This window comes from Pleurodeles waltl, chromosome 12 (genome assembly GCF_031143425.1).
Source record: "Pleurodeles waltl isolate 20211129_DDA chromosome 12, aPleWal1.hap1.20221129, whole genome shotgun sequence".
NCBI lineage: Eukaryota > Metazoa > Chordata > Amphibia > Caudata > Salamandridae > Pleurodeles > Pleurodeles waltl.
This window is the reverse complement of record NC_090451.1, coordinates 704789661-704809215: the sequence shown is the minus strand read 5'-3', so window position 1 is coordinate 704809215 and position 19555 is coordinate 704789661. Positions and strand designations below refer to the sequence as shown.

Sequence of the window (19555 nt, the reverse complement as noted above, 5' to 3'; positions counted from 1 at the left end):
GATATACAACTGTGTAAGTTACAGTGCTTCACACTGCACAGATATACAGCTGTGTAAGTTACACTGCATCACATTGCACAGATATACAGCTGTGTAAGTTACATTGCATCACCCTGCACAGATATACAACTGTGTAAGTTACACTGCACAGATATATAACTGTGTAAGTTCCACTGCATCTCACTGCACAGATATACAATTGTGTAAGTTATATTGCATCACACTGCACAGATATACAAGTGCGTAGTTTATACTGCATCACAATGTACAGATGCACTACTACGTAAGGTCCACTGCATTACACTCTACAGATATGCATATTTGTAACTTACACTGCAAGTACAGAACTAACTGCGTAAGAAACCCCGCATCACACTGCACACATATTCGACTGTGTAAGTTACACTGCATCACCTGGAACAGATATATACGTATGTACGTTACACTGTGTCATGCTGCAGAGATATGCAATAATACTTCAGTAACAATTGGTCATACAGCAAAGATATGCATTGCTACAGCCAGAATGCATTGTGCTGCAGATATATACAATGGCACATCAGTTGTGCCCATCACGTTGTACAGATATACCATACCATTCATTCACAATGCACCACACTACAAAGATGTACAATGATTCTTCAATAATATTCAGTCACAGTGCATAACGCTGTAGAGCACACAGATATATAAGTTACACTGTGTCACTCTGAGCAGATATACAGTAACACGTTCATAATCCTGGCTCACACTGCACACTTGTCCATCGACGCTCGTGTTACACTGCATCACATTGCGCATGTATGCAATACTACTTCAGTTACACTCTAGCATACTGCATAGAATATACAGTGCTACTACAATTACATTGCACCACACTGCACATATTGACAGTACACTCCATCCCAATTCAGGTACATACCACTGCTTCAATGACATTATTACACGGATAAACAGCAGCACTTCTATTACACTGCCTCACGCTGCACACATGTAGTACTACTTCAGCTACGCTGCATCACATTATGCAGTTGTACAACACTTCTTGAGTTCCGGTGTTACATACAGAATACTGCATAGGTTACCCGACACCACACTGCACAAACATACAATAATCCTTAGGTTCCACTGTTGCATAGTTTTACAATACTCCTTCACTTACATCGTCTCGCACTGCACAGAAGCAGAATACTCATTCATCACACTGCATCACCTCTGAGTCAGTTGTCCTTAGCCTGGTTGGTGGTGAGTGCAAATCTGGCTGACGTGGGTGTTGTACTGTATAAGTGTACTGTTCTTGCCTGGGGTAATTTAGTAATAATTTCTCTTGCAGAAGCAGCAGGTACAAGTAAACCCTCTATCTCTTTGCAAACCCCACTATCAGAACTTGGATTTTCAGTACTCTGAGATGGAAGAGAGTCCAGAGTTAGGGGCCCTGCATATTGAGGTCTCAACCTCCAAATCACTAGTACTCTGGTCCATTGGTGGCATTTTCAGCTTCTGGTCGCTGGTAAAGAGGGAACAGTAGGTCAAGTTCAGACGTGCAAAGACACAAGGAGGTTATTAAGTTGAGCAGGGCATTTTGAGCTCAGTGTGGTATCTCCCTGAGAAGCTGAGAAGGGCTTTGGTGCAGGGGAGATGTGGCCGATGGCAGGAGCTCAAGTATGACCTGGGCAGCATTGTCGGTGCAGGGGAGATGTGGCCGATGGCTGGAAGTGAAGTATGATCTGGACAGCTTGGTCAGTGCAGGGGAGATGTGGCTGATGGTTGGAAGTCAAGTATGACCTCGGCAGCATGGTGGGTGCAGGGAAGCTGTGCCCAGGGTCTGGAAGTCAAGTATGACCTGGGCAAAATGGTCGTGCAGGAGAATGTGTCCGATGGCTGGAAGTCAAATAGGATGTGGACAGCTTGGTCAATGCAGGGGAGATGTGGCCGATGGCTGGAAGTCAAGTAGTATCTGGACATGAGAGTGACTCAGAGTCTGATGCAAAGCCAAAGCCTGGTTGAACCCCTGAGACGTTAAGAATAAGCCTTCAGATTAATGAATTATTGCATTTATAAAGTGTACATTACATTTTTGGTACTGGTCCTGGGTCCATCTCTTTGAAAAGTTGTGTTTTGAGAGCCCTGCTAAACGGGCAAGAGTTGACACATTGCTTAACTGTTGTACAGTTCCATAAGCCTGGTTCCATCACAGAAAATGGCCTGCCTTCTTTTTACATTTTAGGATCCTGGCTCCATAACGTTCTAGCAGGAAGATAGTAGAAGAACCAGTTTTCCCAGCTATGCTGGACCCTGGTATATAACATATTTGTACATCCAGCAACCTAGTTCAAACCGAATTCTTGACTGGCAAACATTGCAGTTCAGTTCTGGGCTGGGTGACATGCCCACTTCTACTAAGTCTGTGACAATTCTGACTGCAGCATCATGGGCTTGGTAGGTGGTTGAACTTGGAAGATGGGCAGAGATGCTAAAGACAGCTTCAGCAACATAAACATCACTATGGGGGTCATTCTGACTTTGGCGGGCGGCGGAGGCCGCCCGCCAAAGTCCCGCCGTCAGAATACCGCAGTGCGGTCAAAAGACCGCCGAAGTAATTCTGAGTTTCCTGCTGGGCTGGCGGGCGACCGCCAGAAGGCCGCCCGCCAGCCCAGCGGGAAACCCCCTTCCATGAGGATGCCGGCTCCGAATGGAGCCGGCGGAGTGGAAGGGGTGCGACGGGTGCAGTTGCACCCGTCGCGATTTTCGGTGTCTGCTTGGCAGACACTGAAAATCTTGGTGGGGCCCTGTTAGGGGGCCCCACGACACCCGTTACCGCCAGCCAGGTTCTGGCGGTCAAAACCGCCAGAGCCAGGCTGGCGGTAAGGGGGTCGGAATCCCCATGGCGGCGCTGCCTGCAGCGCCGCCATGGAGGATTCCCTAGGGCGGCGGGAAACCGGCGGGACACCGCCGGTTTCCCGTTTCTGACCGCGGCTGTACCGCCGCGGTCAGAATGCCCAAGGATGCACCGCCAGCCTGTTGGCGGTGCATCCGCGGTCCCCGGCCCAGGCGGTTTTTACCGCCAGGGTCGGAATGACCCCCTATGTGTTCAGTATATACTTGTGTCACAATCTGAAAGTGACCCAATCATGTTCTCAAAATCTTGACATGTTTTTGTGGGCATTCCCCTGCCTGATAATTGGATTTCTCCAGCCTCAAAGAGCTATACATTCCCTGTAGCCGTTCAAGAAGTACCTCCAGTATTTGGCAATGTTCCTCTTGTCAAGGAACTCTAGACCAATAAGTATAGGGACGGTGCGTGGAAATCTCGCCTTAGCCGTGATTCCTAGCAGGGCTAGCCTTGGAGGTAGTTCGCCGGCTGGAAGGGCGACTTTAGGTAATATATGGGTAGTTGGTCGCTAGTAGGAATAAATCATCTCATACCTTCAAATCACATGATAGACATCTCTGATCTGATTTTGGCACCTAAGATAGTCCAAGGATGGCATCTTGCCCATTTTCCACAGGCGTACCGGTCTGAAGTATACACTGTCAGTATATTTGAATTACATATTTCGATGTTTGGCAGGGATTGCAAGTTCTCTGGCTGTCGTCACTGGTTCGCGCCAGTCATTCCTTTCCAGCATCCCCACATCTGCCTTCCAAGTGAGCTTCACTTCTGCAAATTTGTCAGGGACATTTTAGACCAACAAATACTAAACCTGTAAATTGATCTTCCCCAACCCCATTGGGATGAGCGTCAGAACAGCTTTCAGTGGGCTGCACTCATGGAAATGTTCTAGTTCTGACACGTATTTGTAAGTGTTTTTCAACTTTTCAGCGCATTGCCTCCTTGCGCTCTTGCCCCCATTTGTGCCCCTTCTGATTGCTGTACTCCGATTGTATTTTGTGCCATTACTGTATTTTGTGACTGTTTTTAAATTGTGCCCGACTTTTCTGTGCCTTGTTTTCCTGGTTTTCGCCCCTTGTGCGCTCCCCCTTGCAGTTCTCTCCCTGCCGCTGCCTCCCTGCGGCCCGCCCCCATTCGCCGCTCCCTCCCGCCTCCCGCATCCCAGCTGCTCCTCCCTCCCCCCTCCCTTCTTAATGGCTGCGCTGCGCGTCCGCTCCGGCGGCAAGCCCGTCTGCGCTCGTCCGCGCCTGGACCGCACCCAGCTCCCCCCCCCGGACCACACCCCCCCGCACAACCAGCCTTCGCTACTCTGCCAGCAAACTACTCGCCCTTAACCCTGGCTCCTCCACAACCTGCTTCCAGGCCACCCCGAAGCACACCAAAGGACCCTTCTCCTGCCGCACCTGCAATTTCACCTGCAACAGAACAACGAAGCCTACAACAACCAACACCAACCACCTGCACTGCATCCTCCTCAACACACGAAAGCACGCAATCGAACTCTGGGACCTGCTCGACACCACCGCCCCAGACGTAGCCTTCCTTACCGAAACCTGATGGAACGACTCCTCTGCCCCAGACATCGCCATCGCCATCCCTGACGGCTACAAGATCACCAGAAGAGATCGCACTAACGGAACCGGTGGAGGAACCGGCGGAGGAATAGCCATCGTCCACAAATCCACTCTCGAGATCCACACCCACACGGACGACACCCTCAAGACAGCTGAACACCTTCACTTCCAGATCCACACGGACCCCAACACTACCCTCAGAGGAACTCTCATATACCGACCACCAGGACCAAGACCCCCCTTCAGTGACACCTTTTCCGACCTCGCCAGCACCCACGCCCTCGCCTCAACGGACTACATCCTCCTTGGAGACCTCAACTTCCACCTGGAGAACAACAACTACGCCAACACCGCATCACTGACCACCAACCTCTCCAACCTCGGACTCAGACAACTGGTCAACACACCCACCCACATCACCGGTCACACCCTAGACCCACTCTTCACTGCAAGCAACCACATCTCTTTCAACCACACCACCGAACTCCACTGGACCGACCACCACTGCGTCCATTTCACATTCAAGAAAAACACCGAACATCACCGCACCCCACTACCACCACACCGCCGCTGGGGAAAAGTCACCGCAGACCAACTAACCAGCACCCTCGCCAAGAACCCGCCGACCGACCCCACCAACCCGGACTCCGCCGCCATCAACCTCCAACAGTGGCTCCTCAACTGCGCCAACACCCTCGCACCACTCAAGAGGCCCACCGTCAACCAAGAAAAGAAAAAAGCAGCCTGGTTCACAGACGAACTCATCACCTCCAAACACTCCTGCCAGAAACTCAAGAAAAAATGGCTGCTCGAACGCACACCCGACAGCCTAGCAGCCCACAAGGAAGCAACCCGCAAGCACCACCAACTTATCCGACTCGCCAAACGCTGCCACTTCACAGAACGCCTTAACAACAACGCGCACAACAGCAAGGAACTCTTCTGCATCGTGAAGGAGCTCTCCAACCCCAGCGCCAACGTCAACGACATCCCACCATCCCAGAAACTCTGCGACGCACTCTACTTTTTTCTACCAGAAAATCGCAGCCATCCACGACAGCCTCAACTCCAGACCTCTGCCAGACCCCACCCCGACAACTCCTCCTACGCCAACCGCCTCACCACCTGGACCCACGTAGATGACGCCGAAACCCGAAAGACCATGAACTCCATCCACTCAGGATCCCCATCAGACCCCTGCCCACACCACGTCTACAACAAAGCCGACTCCACCATCGCCCCCCAACTTCGTAAAATCATCAACCTCTCCTTCGACACCGCCACCGTCCCGGACAGCTGGAAGCACGCTGACATCCAAGCCCTCCTCAAGAAACCAAAAGCTGACCTCAGCGACCTCAAAAACTTCCGCCCGATCTCCCTCCTCCCCTTCCCAGCGAAGGTCATCGAGAAGATCATCAACGCCCAGCTCACCCACTACCTCGAAGACAACTCCATCCTAGACCCCTCCCAATCCGGATTCAGACGCAATCACAGCACTGAGACTGCACTCCTCGCCGCCACAGACGACATCAGACAGCAAATGGACAACGGCGAAACTTCAGCCCTCATCCTCCTAGACCTATCCGCCGCCTTCGATACGGTCTGCCACCGCACCCTACTAACTCGTCTCCACGAAGCCGGAATACAAGACAAAGCCCTCAACTGGATCTCCTCTTTTCTCTCCGGCAGAACCCAGAGAGTCCGACTCTCATCCTTCCGCTCCGAAGCCACCAACCTCATCTGCGGAGTCCCCCAAGGCTCCTCGCTAAGCCCAACGCTATTGAACGTCTACATGGCACCCCTCGCTCAACTGGCCCGTCAGCACAACCTCAGTATCCTCTCCTACGCCGACGACATCCAGCTCATCCTCTCCCTTACTAAAGATCCATACACCGCCAAAGCCAACCTCCACGAGGGACTAAAATCCATCGCCGAATGGATGAGAAACAGCCGCCTGAAGCTAAACTCAGATAAGACGGAAGTCCTCATCCTCGGACGCTCCCCCTCAGCCTGGGACGACTCCTGGTGGCCCACCGCACCGGGACCCCCACCTACTCCAGCCAACCACGCATGCAACCTCAGCTTCATCCTTGACTCCGCCCTCACCATGTCCAAACAGGTCAACGCAGTCTCCTCCTCCTGCTTCAACACCCTCCGCATGCTCCGTAGAATCTACAAGTGGATCCCGACGGAAACCAGAAAAACGGTGACCCAGGCCCTCGTCAGTAGCAGACTAGACTACGGCAATGCACTCTACACAGGCATCCCAGCAAAAGACATCCAACGACTCCAACGCATCCAGAACGCATCCGCCCGTCTGATCCTCGACATACCCCGCCGATGCCACATCTCCCACCACCTGAAGGACCTCCACTGGCTCCCCGTGGACAAGAGGATCACCTTTAAACTTCTCACCCACGCGCACAAAGCACTACACAACGCCGGACCCGCCTACCTGAACAACAGACTCAACTTCTACGCCCCCTCCCGCCAACTCCGCTCTGCCAACCTCTCCCTCGCCATCGTTCCCCGAATTCAACGCAAGACCGCCGGCGGCAGATCCTTCTCTTACCTCGCCGCCAAGACCTGGAACTCTCTCCCGACCTCCCTGCGCCAGACCCAGGACCTCCTCACCTTCAGGAGACTCCTCAAGACATGGCTCTTCAACCGATAGTAGCTGTCCCCCCCCCCCAGCGCCTTGAAACCCTAACGGGTACATAGTGCGCTTTATACATTTTAATGATTGATTGATTGACTTATGCATATCTACTGTCTGTCACAGTTGAAGATATTTAAAGAAGTGGGTCTTGTGCAAACTGTTCTCCTTACTCAATTCTAAGATCTAAGAAATACTTGGTATTGTACTCTTCCACTTCAGTGGATATACTGATGGCATTCCAGAGCTTAAAGCCCAGGAGAGTGTTTACAGAGGGTAACCAATTTCCACACCAGAGTAGAGTGTCCCTAACTGTTCATTGATCACCATCCACCCAGCCCATTTTTAAAAATGCACTTTCATGCACGTTATTATTATTTATTTTTTATCTGCTCGAAGAGGTGTTTGCTATCTTGGAATGGTAAATAAAAAATAAAGAAAATGGCAGCTAAGTGATGCCATACGTATGTGTATACATGTTAACACATGCAAACCTCATCCCACTGGGCCACAATAGTATGATGATGTGTACACATCATTATGTCCTTTTTTTCATATTATTATTATTATTATTATTTTTTGCTGATCAACTAAAAGCATTTTTTGCCGAAGCCAAGACGTGGAAAAGACTAGAGACTTGGCTTTGCCAAATCTTATTATCTGCAGGACGGAGAACCAGTGAAGCCGGCTCTGAGGCAAAGATACCATCACTATTAATCTGTAGGAGTTGGATGTATAAGTTAGAAGAGGTGGAAAAATATGATTTGATAGAAGAATAAAAATGAAAGAGATTTATGTCAGTAGGTAAATGATGTTGTAATGCAGCGGGCAAGACTTTGACTGGACCATTTGTGGAGGCACCAGACTGTTGAGTTAGGAGATGATAGTCCCCGGTAATGCAAAATCTGATTCAGTGATTCTACTCTACACCATTGCACTCTGCACCACTCCTCTCTGTATCACCCCACTCTACTATGCACAATCTAATCTGCACCACTGCATTCTGCAATGCTGCATTGTACGCTGTTGAATTCAGTGTCACTGGATGCAATGCCGCTGCACTTTTCACCACTATACTTTGCAAAACTCTACAGCAATGCAGTTTTCACCAGTTCACTCTTCTCTGTCACTCTGCACGACTCCACACTATGCCACTCCAACTCAAAACTCTCTGCCACTCCACTCTACAAGACTCTGCTCCACTCTTCCCCATTCCGCTCTACAACACTCCATGCAACTCTCCTCTACGCCACTAACTTTTAGCCATGATGAATGGCGGCTACGCTAATATACAGCATGGCTAAAACACATTGCTGATAACTCTTGCAAGGTGAGCCTAGTGGCTTTGCCAATGCTTGTTAAAATTGGATCTATTGCAGTTCCTTTTCTGGGGCACATTTGCATCGCCCCCACCCCCTGGTCATCCAGGACCTTTTGTGTCCTCCCTCGACCAAGCTTTGATGCCTAAATGTGTTTCTTATGCCAATTTTACCCATCTTGGTGATTTTGACATAGATAAATCTGAGGATCTTTGGGTTACTTGTTTTATGAAATCTGTGACCTCTTTGAACTTGGCACATGCTGCCCAGGGTCCCAACACATAAAGCTGGTCATGCCATTGATGGGGTTATGGGGGGTCACTATGACCCCGGCGGTGAGTGGTAATGTGGCGGCAGTACAGTCAACCCGGCACTTCTCCGATTAGACCGCCATGAACATCCATTTCAAAGGAGAAAAGACCTTCTTTGAAGATTGTGAGGCACAGTAAAATGCAGATAAAATGGCAAGAGGTTCAACAAGGGTGAGAGGGAAGAAAAAATAAAAGTAGTACCTCAGTTACAGCGCAATCAGTGGAAGGGCAGCAATCAAGCTGAAGTAATCAATACTTGGTCCATGCTCCAGCCGAAAAAGAGGAAGTGAAGCCAGCACAAACTGGCTAATTCGAAGGCATCAGATATGGGTGACAAGGAAGTCAACGAATGTTAAGCATTGGGCGGGCTGCAGGCCTGCTGTTGAACACAGTAGCAAGCGAGAGCACATGCGGCAAATGCGTTGTCGCAGGCGAGACCTAAAAATCAGTTCCCTAATACCTACTTGTGCTCTGTGCACAGTTCCACATTGAGGAACTAGAAACTCGTAAACTCTTAGAAATGTCAACTGAGGTTGGCAGGAGCACAACTGGAACATTGTAGATGGTAAACTTTTCAGCGTGTTGTACTCCATGTTGATAAATTCTAAAAAATTAACTGTACATGTTGCTTGTCATGCTCTTCGATTAGAATGAAAAGGATGTTTGGCTGACTCTCTTATACAAACTAAAATAACAAATGTAAACCAAACACTTTTATACTACCCACACTCTTCAACTCAATGTCACCTCTATTGTAACATTTTTAAAACTTTTATGAAAGTATATTTCTCAAACTGGTGCTTATAAAGAGATGTGTTTGAGGAAAAAAAACTACTCTTGAAACTTGTATAAATGAATAAACCCTTTTTGCATGATTCCTATTTTTGCACGACTCTTAGTTCTGCACAAGGTCCTTAACATTTCTAAGTGCCTGGTCAGACCTGCCTGAGTCACCCCCACTATTCGAATCCTAGGCTTCTGCCACGGACGGAGCAGGCGGGGATGGGGGGGGAGATGGGAGTTAATAACAAAAGTTCACAGGACAAAGCTAAAAGAGAAACATTCCACCAGAACCCAAACCCCCAAGGACGCCACAAGCTGCTTTATGTTAAAAGAGAAAAAAGCTGAAGTATTTTGGGAATCCGAGCTGCTGTTGGCTCATCCTTTGACTGTGTGGCTGACTGTGGCGTCTGAGTATTTCCAGATGTTGGACATGTGTCTGCGGGAGGCCTGTGGTCCTGTCATCACAGGCCCAGCATCTGGGCCAGCAGCCTCATAGTCTCTGCCAGAGTGGGCCCTGAACCCCGATAGGAGTGTCTTGGTTCAGTACTCTGCTGAGCTGGGGTCTGCTGGTATCACAGTTCGACTCTGCTGAGATGGGAATCTGCTGGTTCTTAGTGCAATCCTCTGCCCAGCAGGTATCTGTTAGTGTCCCAGTTCGATCCTCTGCTGAGCTGCAGTCTGCTGGTGTCTTGGTTAAATTCTCTGCTGAGCTGGGGTCCGCTAGTGTCTTGGTTCAAATCTCTGCTGTGTTGTGATCTGCTGTTGTCATAGTTCAGTCCTCTGTTAAGCTTGGGTCTGCTGGTGTCTCAGATCGATCGTGTGCTGAGCTGGGGTGTGCTGGGGTCCCAGTTAGACCCTCTGCTGAGACTGGGTCTGCTGGTGTCACAGTTCGACCCTCCACTGAGATGGGGTCTGCTGGTGTCTCAGTTCGGTCTCTGCTGAGCTGGGGTCTCCTGGGGTCCCAGTTAGACCATCTGCTGAGACAGGGTCTCCTGGTGTCACAGTTCGACCCTCCGCTGAGACTGGGTCTGCTGGTGTCCTAGTTCGGTTCCCTGCTGAGCCGAGGTCTGCTGCTGTCACAGTTCAGTCCTCTGCTGAGATGGGGTCTGCTGCTGTCATAGTTTGACTCCCTGCTGAGATGGGGCCTGCTGCTGTCACAGTTCGACCCTCCGCTGAGATGGGGTCAGCTGGTGTCCCAGTTAGACCCTCTTCTTAGCTGGGGTCTGCTGGTGTCTCTGATCATCCTCTGCCGATCTGTGTTCTCCTGGTGTCTTAGCTCAAATCTCTGCAGAGCGGGGGTCTGCTGGTATCAAAGTTTGACCCTCTGCTGAGATGGGGTCTCCTGGTGTCTTAGCTCAATTCTCTGCTGAGCAGGGGTCTCTTGGTGTCCCAGTTCGATCCTCTGCTGAGCTGGGGTCTGCTGGTGTCTTGGTTCAATCCTCTGCTGAGCCAGGGTCTGCTAGTGTTTTGGTTCAATCCTCTGCTTAGCTGGGGTCTGCTGGTGTCTCAGTTCGACCCTCTGCTGAGCTGGGGTCTGCTGGTGTCTCAGTTCGACCCTCTGCTGAGCTGGGGTCTGCTGATGTCTGAGTTCGATCCTCTACTTAGTTGGGTTCTTCTGGTGTCTTTGTTCAATCCTCTACTGAGCTGGGGTCTGCTGGAGTTCCAGTTCGACCGTCTGCTGAGCTGGGGTCTGCTGGTGTCTCAATTTGATTCTATTCTGAGCTGGGTTCTGCAGGTGTTTGAGATCAACCCTCTGCTGAGGTAGTGTCTGCTGGTGTTTTGGTTTGATCGTCTGCTGAGATGGGTTCTGCTGGTGTCTGAGTTCGACTCTCAGCTGAGCTGGAGTCTGTTGGTGTTTGAGTTCGACCCTCTGCTGTAGTGTCTGATGATGTCATAGGTTGACCCTCTGCTGAGCTGTGGCCTGCTGGTGTCACCTTTTGACCCTCTGCTGAGCTGGGGTTGTTTGACACTCTGCTGAGAGCTTAGGGCCTGCGGGGACATGAAGCCCTCTCTTCACAAGCCCAGGATCTGTTCCTGCCTCTGAAGCTCTGCCACTGAGGTATCTGCAGATGGCTTCTTAGCTGACCTTTGGTGAGGTCCTCAGTGTGGTTCTGTCATGTGCAGTTGGGTGGCTTGTGTGGCCAGGAATGGGGCTGAAAGTTGTATTCTGATGCTCCCATCTTCTGCAACAGGCCATTGAGCTCTGGCACAAACAGATTAGGACCAGTGGCTAGTAGGAACCTGTTCACCGTCATACACCTTACACTTCTTTATCCACATGCGGCTCCACTGAGGCCCCTGAGGCCCCTGAAACAGTGGCAGAGTACCAGACATGACTCTTGCCAGCAGCTCTGGAGAGCCAAGCAAAGTAGAATCCTGCCCACATGGTTGCACTTATTTTTGAGAACCTTCCACCTTCTTATCCACCCATTGAGGCAGGAAAGCCTGCTCAGAAGCCAAGGAAACACAGAGGGCACTTGGGAAATTGGCGTTCGCTTATAGCCACCTTCAGAAATGCATCTTCAAAGCCCTCCAGCAGGCAGCCCTGCAACAGAACCTGGAGAAACACAAGTTTGTCGAGGTCCTTCGATTTTCAAAACTGCAGGTCAGCCTTAGGTACAAAGAGGATCCTGTCCTCATCCATGCCTTGCAGCCAGTGTGCAATAGAAGGACACAAGTAATGCGCCCATGCTCCAGGGGGGGGACAAACTCAAGAAGAGGAAGTAAAGCCCACATAAGCTGATGAAGGACAAGGGAGCAAATGAGTGACTATAAAGCCAATCAATGGCAAGCAGTGGGTGGGCTTTAAGGCCATTGTAAGCTAACAACAGATCTTTTTACCAACAGACATATTGTGCTGTCTGGTAGGCAAAACCTAAAAAGAGCATATATGAAATTAAAACTTATTGTAAAACTACAACATCAGTATCTATATAAACTTTGTAAACCAAAGATTAACTGTCGCCAAAGGGAGACAAAAAACACATCAGTTATCCTGGAACAGGATATTGTGGTTCAGATGCGGGACCTCTGGATCGAAAGAGAAGAAAAGCTCAGGGCTGGATATCGAGGATGGCGGAGAAGGGAGTAATGCCCAAAGAGACCCTGTTTTGGATTTTCATGCGCACATAGTGGTTGTCTGTGGTTTATAGATAGTCAGTTGAGGATGCTCTTAGTTTACCCTTGCTTAGAACTTCATAATCAAATCGTGGTTGTCTGTGGTTTGCACCTGGTGATTTATAGTTTGTTGTGTCTGGAGAGAGAGAGAGGAAGGAGGTATGCCCGGCTCTGCCTGCTTCTGAACGTTTTATCTTCCTGCCTATCTCTGCTGCAGCTCATTTGTTTACTAGGGATAGTGGCTTTAAATGTTTTTTTTTAATGTCGTACAACAGCCACCGTCAGCGTGGAAGTTCATTGACTTACGGTCACTTTACTGGGCGTGTTCGTGCTGCCCTTGAGACTTCTGTTTCCTCCTCCTGCTTAGCTAGTATCCTTGGAAGGCTAGCCTGGGTCTGGGACACGTAGGCCAAGGACAGCTCTCTGGGCTTGTCGGGGCCTGAACCCCTGCTTGTTTACTCTTCTATCCCTCCTTAGAACCCACAGGTGACAGACTGATGCCTTCTCACCTGCAGATGTTACCCACTCAGATGGTCTGGGTGATTCCTACTGAGTTTTCTGCGGCTCTCCCTATCTGTCCTTCAGCACATGTGGGAGGACCCATTAACTAATGTCGGGCCTGAGTAAGAGGCTGGCGGACAGGTTACTACGTCAGAAACGTGACGGCTATCCTGTCCGGTTTACTACAAGTGCTAAGGGATATAATGCATTGTATTAAGGCAGATGATATTGTCACGTTTGTGACGGAGTAAACTCTAAATCAAGCTCTTAATGTTGTACTATTTATTGCTTTATGTCCGCTCCAGTACCCTTACAAGAATGAGATACCACATCAACCCTGCTTTTTCTCTGCACTCAGGTACGTCGTATACCTGCTGCTTACCTCTTGAGTACCTCTAATAAACAAAATATGTATACTAACAGCGTCAAGTTCACTGCGACATGAGCAAACCGCATCAGGATGTCATGTGTACTACAGTGTAAAGTTCACTGCGACATGAGCAGACCACATCAGGATCTCATGTATCCTACAGTGTAAAGTTATCTGCGAAATGAGAAGACCACGTCAGGATCTCATGTATACTACACTGTAAAGTTCACTGCGACATGAGCAGACCACGTCAGGATCTCCTGTATACTAACGGTGTAAAGTTCACTGCTACATGAGCAGACCAGGTCAGAATCTCATGTATACTACAGTGTAAAGTTCACTGCGACATGAGCAGACCTCGTCATGATATCCTGTATACTAGCAGTATAAAGTTTAATGGGGCATGAGCAGACCACATCAGGATCTAATGTATACTACAGTGTAAAGTTCACTGCGACATGAGCAGACCACGTCAGGGTCTCATGTATACTACAGTGTAAAGTTATCTGCGAAATGAGGAGACCACGTCAGGATCTCCTGTATACTAACGGTGTAAAGTTCACTGCAACATGAGCAGACCAGGTCAGAATCTCATGTATACTACAGTGTAAAGTTCACTGCAACATGAGCAGACCTCGTCATGATATCCTGTATACTAGCAGTATAAAGTTTACTGGGGTATGAGCAGACCACGTCAGGATCTCATGTATACTACAGTGTAAAGTTCACTGCGACATGAGCAGACCACGTCAGGATCTCCTGTATACTAACGGTGTAAAGTTCACTGCTACATGAGCAGACCAGGTCAGAAGCTCATGTATACTCAGTGTAAAGTTCACTGCGACATGAGCAGACCTCGTCATGATATCCTGTATACTAGCAGTATAAAGTTTACTGGGGCATGAGTAGACCACGTCAGTATCTCATGTATACTACAGTGTGAAGTTCACTGCGACATGAGCAGACCACTTCAGGGTCTCATGTACACTACAGTGTAAAGTTATCTGCTACATGAGCAGACCAGGTCAGAATCTCATGTATACTACAGTGTAAAGTTCACTGCGACATGAGCAGACCTCGTCATGATATCCTGTATACTAGCAGTATAAAGTTTACTTGGGCATGAGCAGACCACATCAGGATCTCATGTATGCTACAGTGTAAAGTTCACTGCGACATGAGCAGACCACGTCAGGGTCTCATGTATACTACAGTGTAAAGTTCACTGCTACATGAGCAGACCTCGTCAGGATCTCATGTATACTAGCAGTGTAAAGTTCACTGTGGCATGAGAAGACCACCTCAGGATCTCATGTATTGTACAATGTAAAGTTCACTGCGACATAAGCAGACCATGTCAGGATCTCATGTATCCTATAGTGTAAAGTTCACTGCGGCATGAGCAGACCACGTCAGGATCTCACGTATACTACAGTGTAAAGTTCACTGCGACATGAGCAGACTGGGGCCAGGATCTTATGTATACTAGCAGTGTAAAGTTCACTGTGACATGAGCAGACCACGTCAGGATCTCATGTATTCTAAGTTCACTGTGACAGGAGCAGACCACGTCAGGATCTCATGTATCCTACAGTGTTAAGTTCACTGCGGCATGAGCAGACCACGTCAGGATCTTATGTATACTACAGTGTAAAGTTCACTGCGACATGAGCAGGCCATATGTAAAGGTCACTGCAATATGAGCAGACCTCGTTAGGATCTTATGTATACTAGTAGTGTAAAGTTCACTGTGACATGAGCAAACCACGTCAGGACCTTATGTATACCAGCAGTGTAAAGTTCTTTGTGACATGAGCAGACCACATCAGGATCTCATGTATCCGACAGTGTAAAGTTCACTGTGACATGAGCAGACCACGTCAGTTTCTCCTGTATACTAACGATGTAAAGTTCACTGTGACATGAGAAGCTCATGTCAGTATCTCATGAATACTACAGTGTAAAGTTCACTGCGGCATGAGTAGACCACGTCAGTATCTCATGTATATTATAGTGTAAAGTTCACTGTGACATGAGCAGACCATGTCAGGGTCTCATGTATGCTACAGTGTAAAGTTCACTGTGACATGAGCAGACCATGTCAGGATCTCCTGTGCAAAGTTCACTGCTACTTGAGCAGACCACGTCAGAACCTCATGTATTCTACAGTGTAAAGTTCACTGAGACATGAACAGACCTCGTCATGATATCTTGTATACTAGCAGTGTAAAGTTCCCTGCGGCAAGGGCAGACCACGTCAGGATCTCATGTATACTACAGTGTAAAGTTCACTGCGACATCAGCAGACCACTTCAGAATCTCATGTATACTACAGTGTGAAGTTCACTGCGACATGAGCAGACCACGTCAGAATCTCATGTATAGTACAGCGTTCACTGCGACATGAGAATACCACGTGGGGATCTCATGTATACTACGGTATAAAGTTCACTGCGACATGAGAAGACAGTGTGACGATCACATGTATACTACCGTATAAAGTTCACTGTGACATGAGCAGACCGCATCAGGGTCTCATGTATACTACAGTGTAAAGTTCACTACAACATGAGCAGACCACGTCAGGGTCTCATGTATACTACAGTGTAAAGTTCACTGCGACATGAGCAGACCACGTCAGGATCTCTGTATACTAACGGTGTAAAGTTCACTGCAACATGAGCAGACCACGTCAGAATCTCATGTATACTACAGCGTAAAGTTCACTGCGACATGAGCAGACCACGTCAGGATCTCATGTATACTACGGTATAAAGTTCACTGCGACATGAGAAGGCCGCGTGAGGATCTCATGTATACTACGGTATAAAGTTCACTGTGACATGAGCAGATCGGGTCAGGATCTCCTGTATACTAGCAATGTTAACTTCACTGCGACTGACTACAAATACCATCTTTTGCAACCAACATGGATGTCCACCAGTAACCACTCGGGACAGTAGAGTGCCTTAACGACATAGTAGTGACATCTGTGTGCTATACATGTGCCAGATAAGAAAATAGCATAACGTAGTTTCACCCTGTTGTCACTTTTGTGAACAAAGTATGGTTGTATGTTGTTTCTTCACTGTCGTTCAGAGTTTGATCTTGTTGTCACATTGGTGAGCAAAGTATGGTTGTCTTTGGTTGATCCTTGGACACCTCTAGTTTAACCTTGATTTGACCTCCCTGTGTGAGCAAAGTATGGTTGTCTTTGGTTGATCCTTGGACACCTCTAGTTTAACCTTGATTTGACCTCCCTGTGTGATCAGGGAGCCAGTACATACCAGTATCAATGCGCTATACTCAGCGGGCGAATCTTCTAGTATTTTGAAGCGACCTTGGGCCCGATTTTGATCTCGGCGGAGGGGACAGCAGTGTCGTTTGTGACTGAGTATTCCCCTACGCGCAGATCTAACTCAGGCCCTATGTGTCCTGTCGTGGAGCACCTTTTTAGGCCGACGGGGGGTATAATATGATGTTTAAGGAGGCCGGTTACTACGAGTCGTGAATATTTCTGGCTTAGGAGAAGGGGCTCCGGAAGAGATGGCCGCATTGTAGACCTTGCCGATCTGTTCCCCCCTGCCCCAAGGGACATTAATGTCCAGTGGCCCCTCAATCATCATTCAATGGCGGGTGCATTTTCAATGCAAGTTGTGCACCCCCGATATCTGCTGGATATGGCATTAAGCGGCTTTGCAGTTTGCACCCATTCTGACTTCGAGACTTCAGAATGGGGTCTCCCTTCTGCCCTGCATACATTAGTGGGGTCTCACTCCTGCCCTGCATACATTAATGCCGTCTTACCGTCGCCCTCCATACATTAATGTGGTTTCACTCCTGCCTGGCATACATTAATGGGGTCTCCCTCCTGCCCTACATACATTTTTGGGGGTTTAACTCATGCATTAATGGAGTCTCAGTCCTGTCCACTAGGCTTTGACTCTGGGCCCAATGGAGTCCCTCTGCTGTCTAATTTCAGTGGTTCCAGTCACTTCTTTAACAGAACTCACTCCTGTGTAACCGAGGTGCTCCACAGACTTCAGTACAGCATCGCGGGCTTTAACAGTCTCACCAGCATAGTGGTCCATAGATTTTGATTATTTTTGCACCATTGTTTTCAATGACGATGACTCACTGGAGTGTGACATTATTCCTGGATAGCTGCACTCGGATGGAGTCTCAAACCTCCTAGCTCGGTGGACCTCAGTGGAGTCTCAAACCTCCTAGCTCGGTGGACCTCAGTGAAGTCTCGCGCTTCCTAGCTCAGTGGACCTCAGTGGAGTCTCAAACCTCCTAGCTCGGTGGACCTCAGTGGAGTCTCGCGCTTCCTAGCTCAGTGGACCTCAGTGGAGTCTCAAACCTCCTAGCTCGGTGGACCTCAGTGAAGTCTCGCGCTTCCTAGCTCAGTGGACCTCAGTGGAGTCTCAAACCTCCTAGCTCGGTGGACCTCAGTGGAGTCTCGCGCTTCCTAGCTCAGTGGACCTCAGTGGAGTCTCATGCTTCCTAGCTCAGTGGACCTCATTGGAGTCTCATGCTTCCTAGCTCAGTGGACCTCATTGGAGTCTCACACATCCTAGCTCAGTGGACCTCAGTGGAGTCTCACGCTTCCTAGCTCAGTGGACCTCAGTGGAGTCTCACGCTTCCTGGCTCAGTGGAGTCTCACACCTCCTAGCTCAGTGGACCTCAGTGGAGACTCACGCTTCCTGGCTCAGTGGAGTCTCACAACACTTGCTCAGTGGACCTCAGTGGAGTCTCGCGCTTCCTGGCTCAGTGGACCTCAGTGGAGTCTCACGCTTCCTAGCTCAGTGGACCTCAGTGGAGACTCGCGCTTCCTAGCTCAGTGGACCTCAGTGGAGTCTCAAACCTCCTAGCTCGGTGGACCTCAGTGGAGTCTCGCGCTTCCTAGCTCAGAGGACCTCAGTGGAGTCTCACGCTTCCTAGCTCAATGGACCTCATTGGAGTCTCACGCTTCCTAGCTCAGTGGACCTCAGTGGAGTCTCACACCTCCTAGCTCAGTGGACCTCAATGGTCTCACGCTTCCTGGCTCAGTGGAGTCTCACACCTCTTAGCTCAGTGGACCTCAGTGGAGTCTCGCGCTTCCTGGCTCAGTGGAGTCTCACACCACTTGCTCAGTGGACCTCAGGGGACTCACACTTCCTGGCTCAGTGGAGTCTGATACCTCCTGGTTCAGTGGGCCTCAGTGGAGACTCACACCTTGAAGTGCTGTCTCACTCCTTACTTACTTTCATGAGCTCGTGCCCCCCATATTTACACCAGGTCGCACACCCCCCTTCACCTCAGACATGATCGAGTTCCCGTGGCTGTGAACCTCCTGGATTCAGATCCCCTGACCCTTCCCCGGCCCCCTGTACCATGCGCCCCCTCGCTTCAGCTGCCCTCACCTGGTGATGTTGGGCATTGGGCAGGGACGGCTCCTGCTCCCACGCCCCCCCCAACCGCCCTGTGCCCTGGCCCTCCCCTTCCTCCAGCTGCCCTCACCTGGTGATGTTGGGCATTGGGCAGGGACGGCTCCTGACCCCACGCCCCCCCAACCGCCCTGTGCCCTGTGCCCTGGCCCTCCCCTCCCTCCAGCTGCCCTCACCTGGTGATGTTGGACTGTGGCTGCTCCTGGGCCCCAGAGGGGTGAGGGCCCCAGCTGAGGGCCAGAGCCGCGAGGAGGAGCAGAAGGTCCATGCTGCTTCCTTCTGGAGGGCTGCCGGGGTGTGAGTGAGGAGCGCTGCTCTCCCCCAGCCCGGCCCTCGCCCGCCCTTGGGGGCGGATAACGAAGAACAGATGCCGGCCTGTGGCCAGCCAGGAGGGCTCCGGGGGAGGCCGGGGGTAAACACAAACATGATGCAGCGCTCTCTCCACATGAATGGAGGGCTGTGCTGGGGGTGCGGGGCGTGGACATTATGGGGTGTCCTTGAAAGGGGTCTCTATGCTGCCCCCCAGCCCGACACAGGGGTGCTTGTGGCAGGCGGTGGAGGGCACAGTGTGGGCAGGTGGGTGAGGGCCAGGGCTCGGGAAA

General features: G+C 50.0%; 1 protein-coding gene across 1 annotated transcript in view; it reads right to left on the bottom strand.

Annotated features, from left to right (window-relative positions):
• PCOLCE (procollagen C-endopeptidase enhancer) overlaps positions 1-19268 on the bottom strand; it is a 171870-nt gene extending 152602 nt beyond the window's left edge. The window contains exon 1 of the mRNA XM_069215659.1: positions 19130-19268. Within this exon, the coding sequence (XP_069071760.1) occupies positions 19130-19221 (92 nt within the window). The 5' untranslated portion in view covers positions 19222-19268. The remainder of the gene's footprint in view (positions 1-19129) is intronic.
• Between the last annotated feature and the right edge of the window lie 287 nt (positions 19269-19555).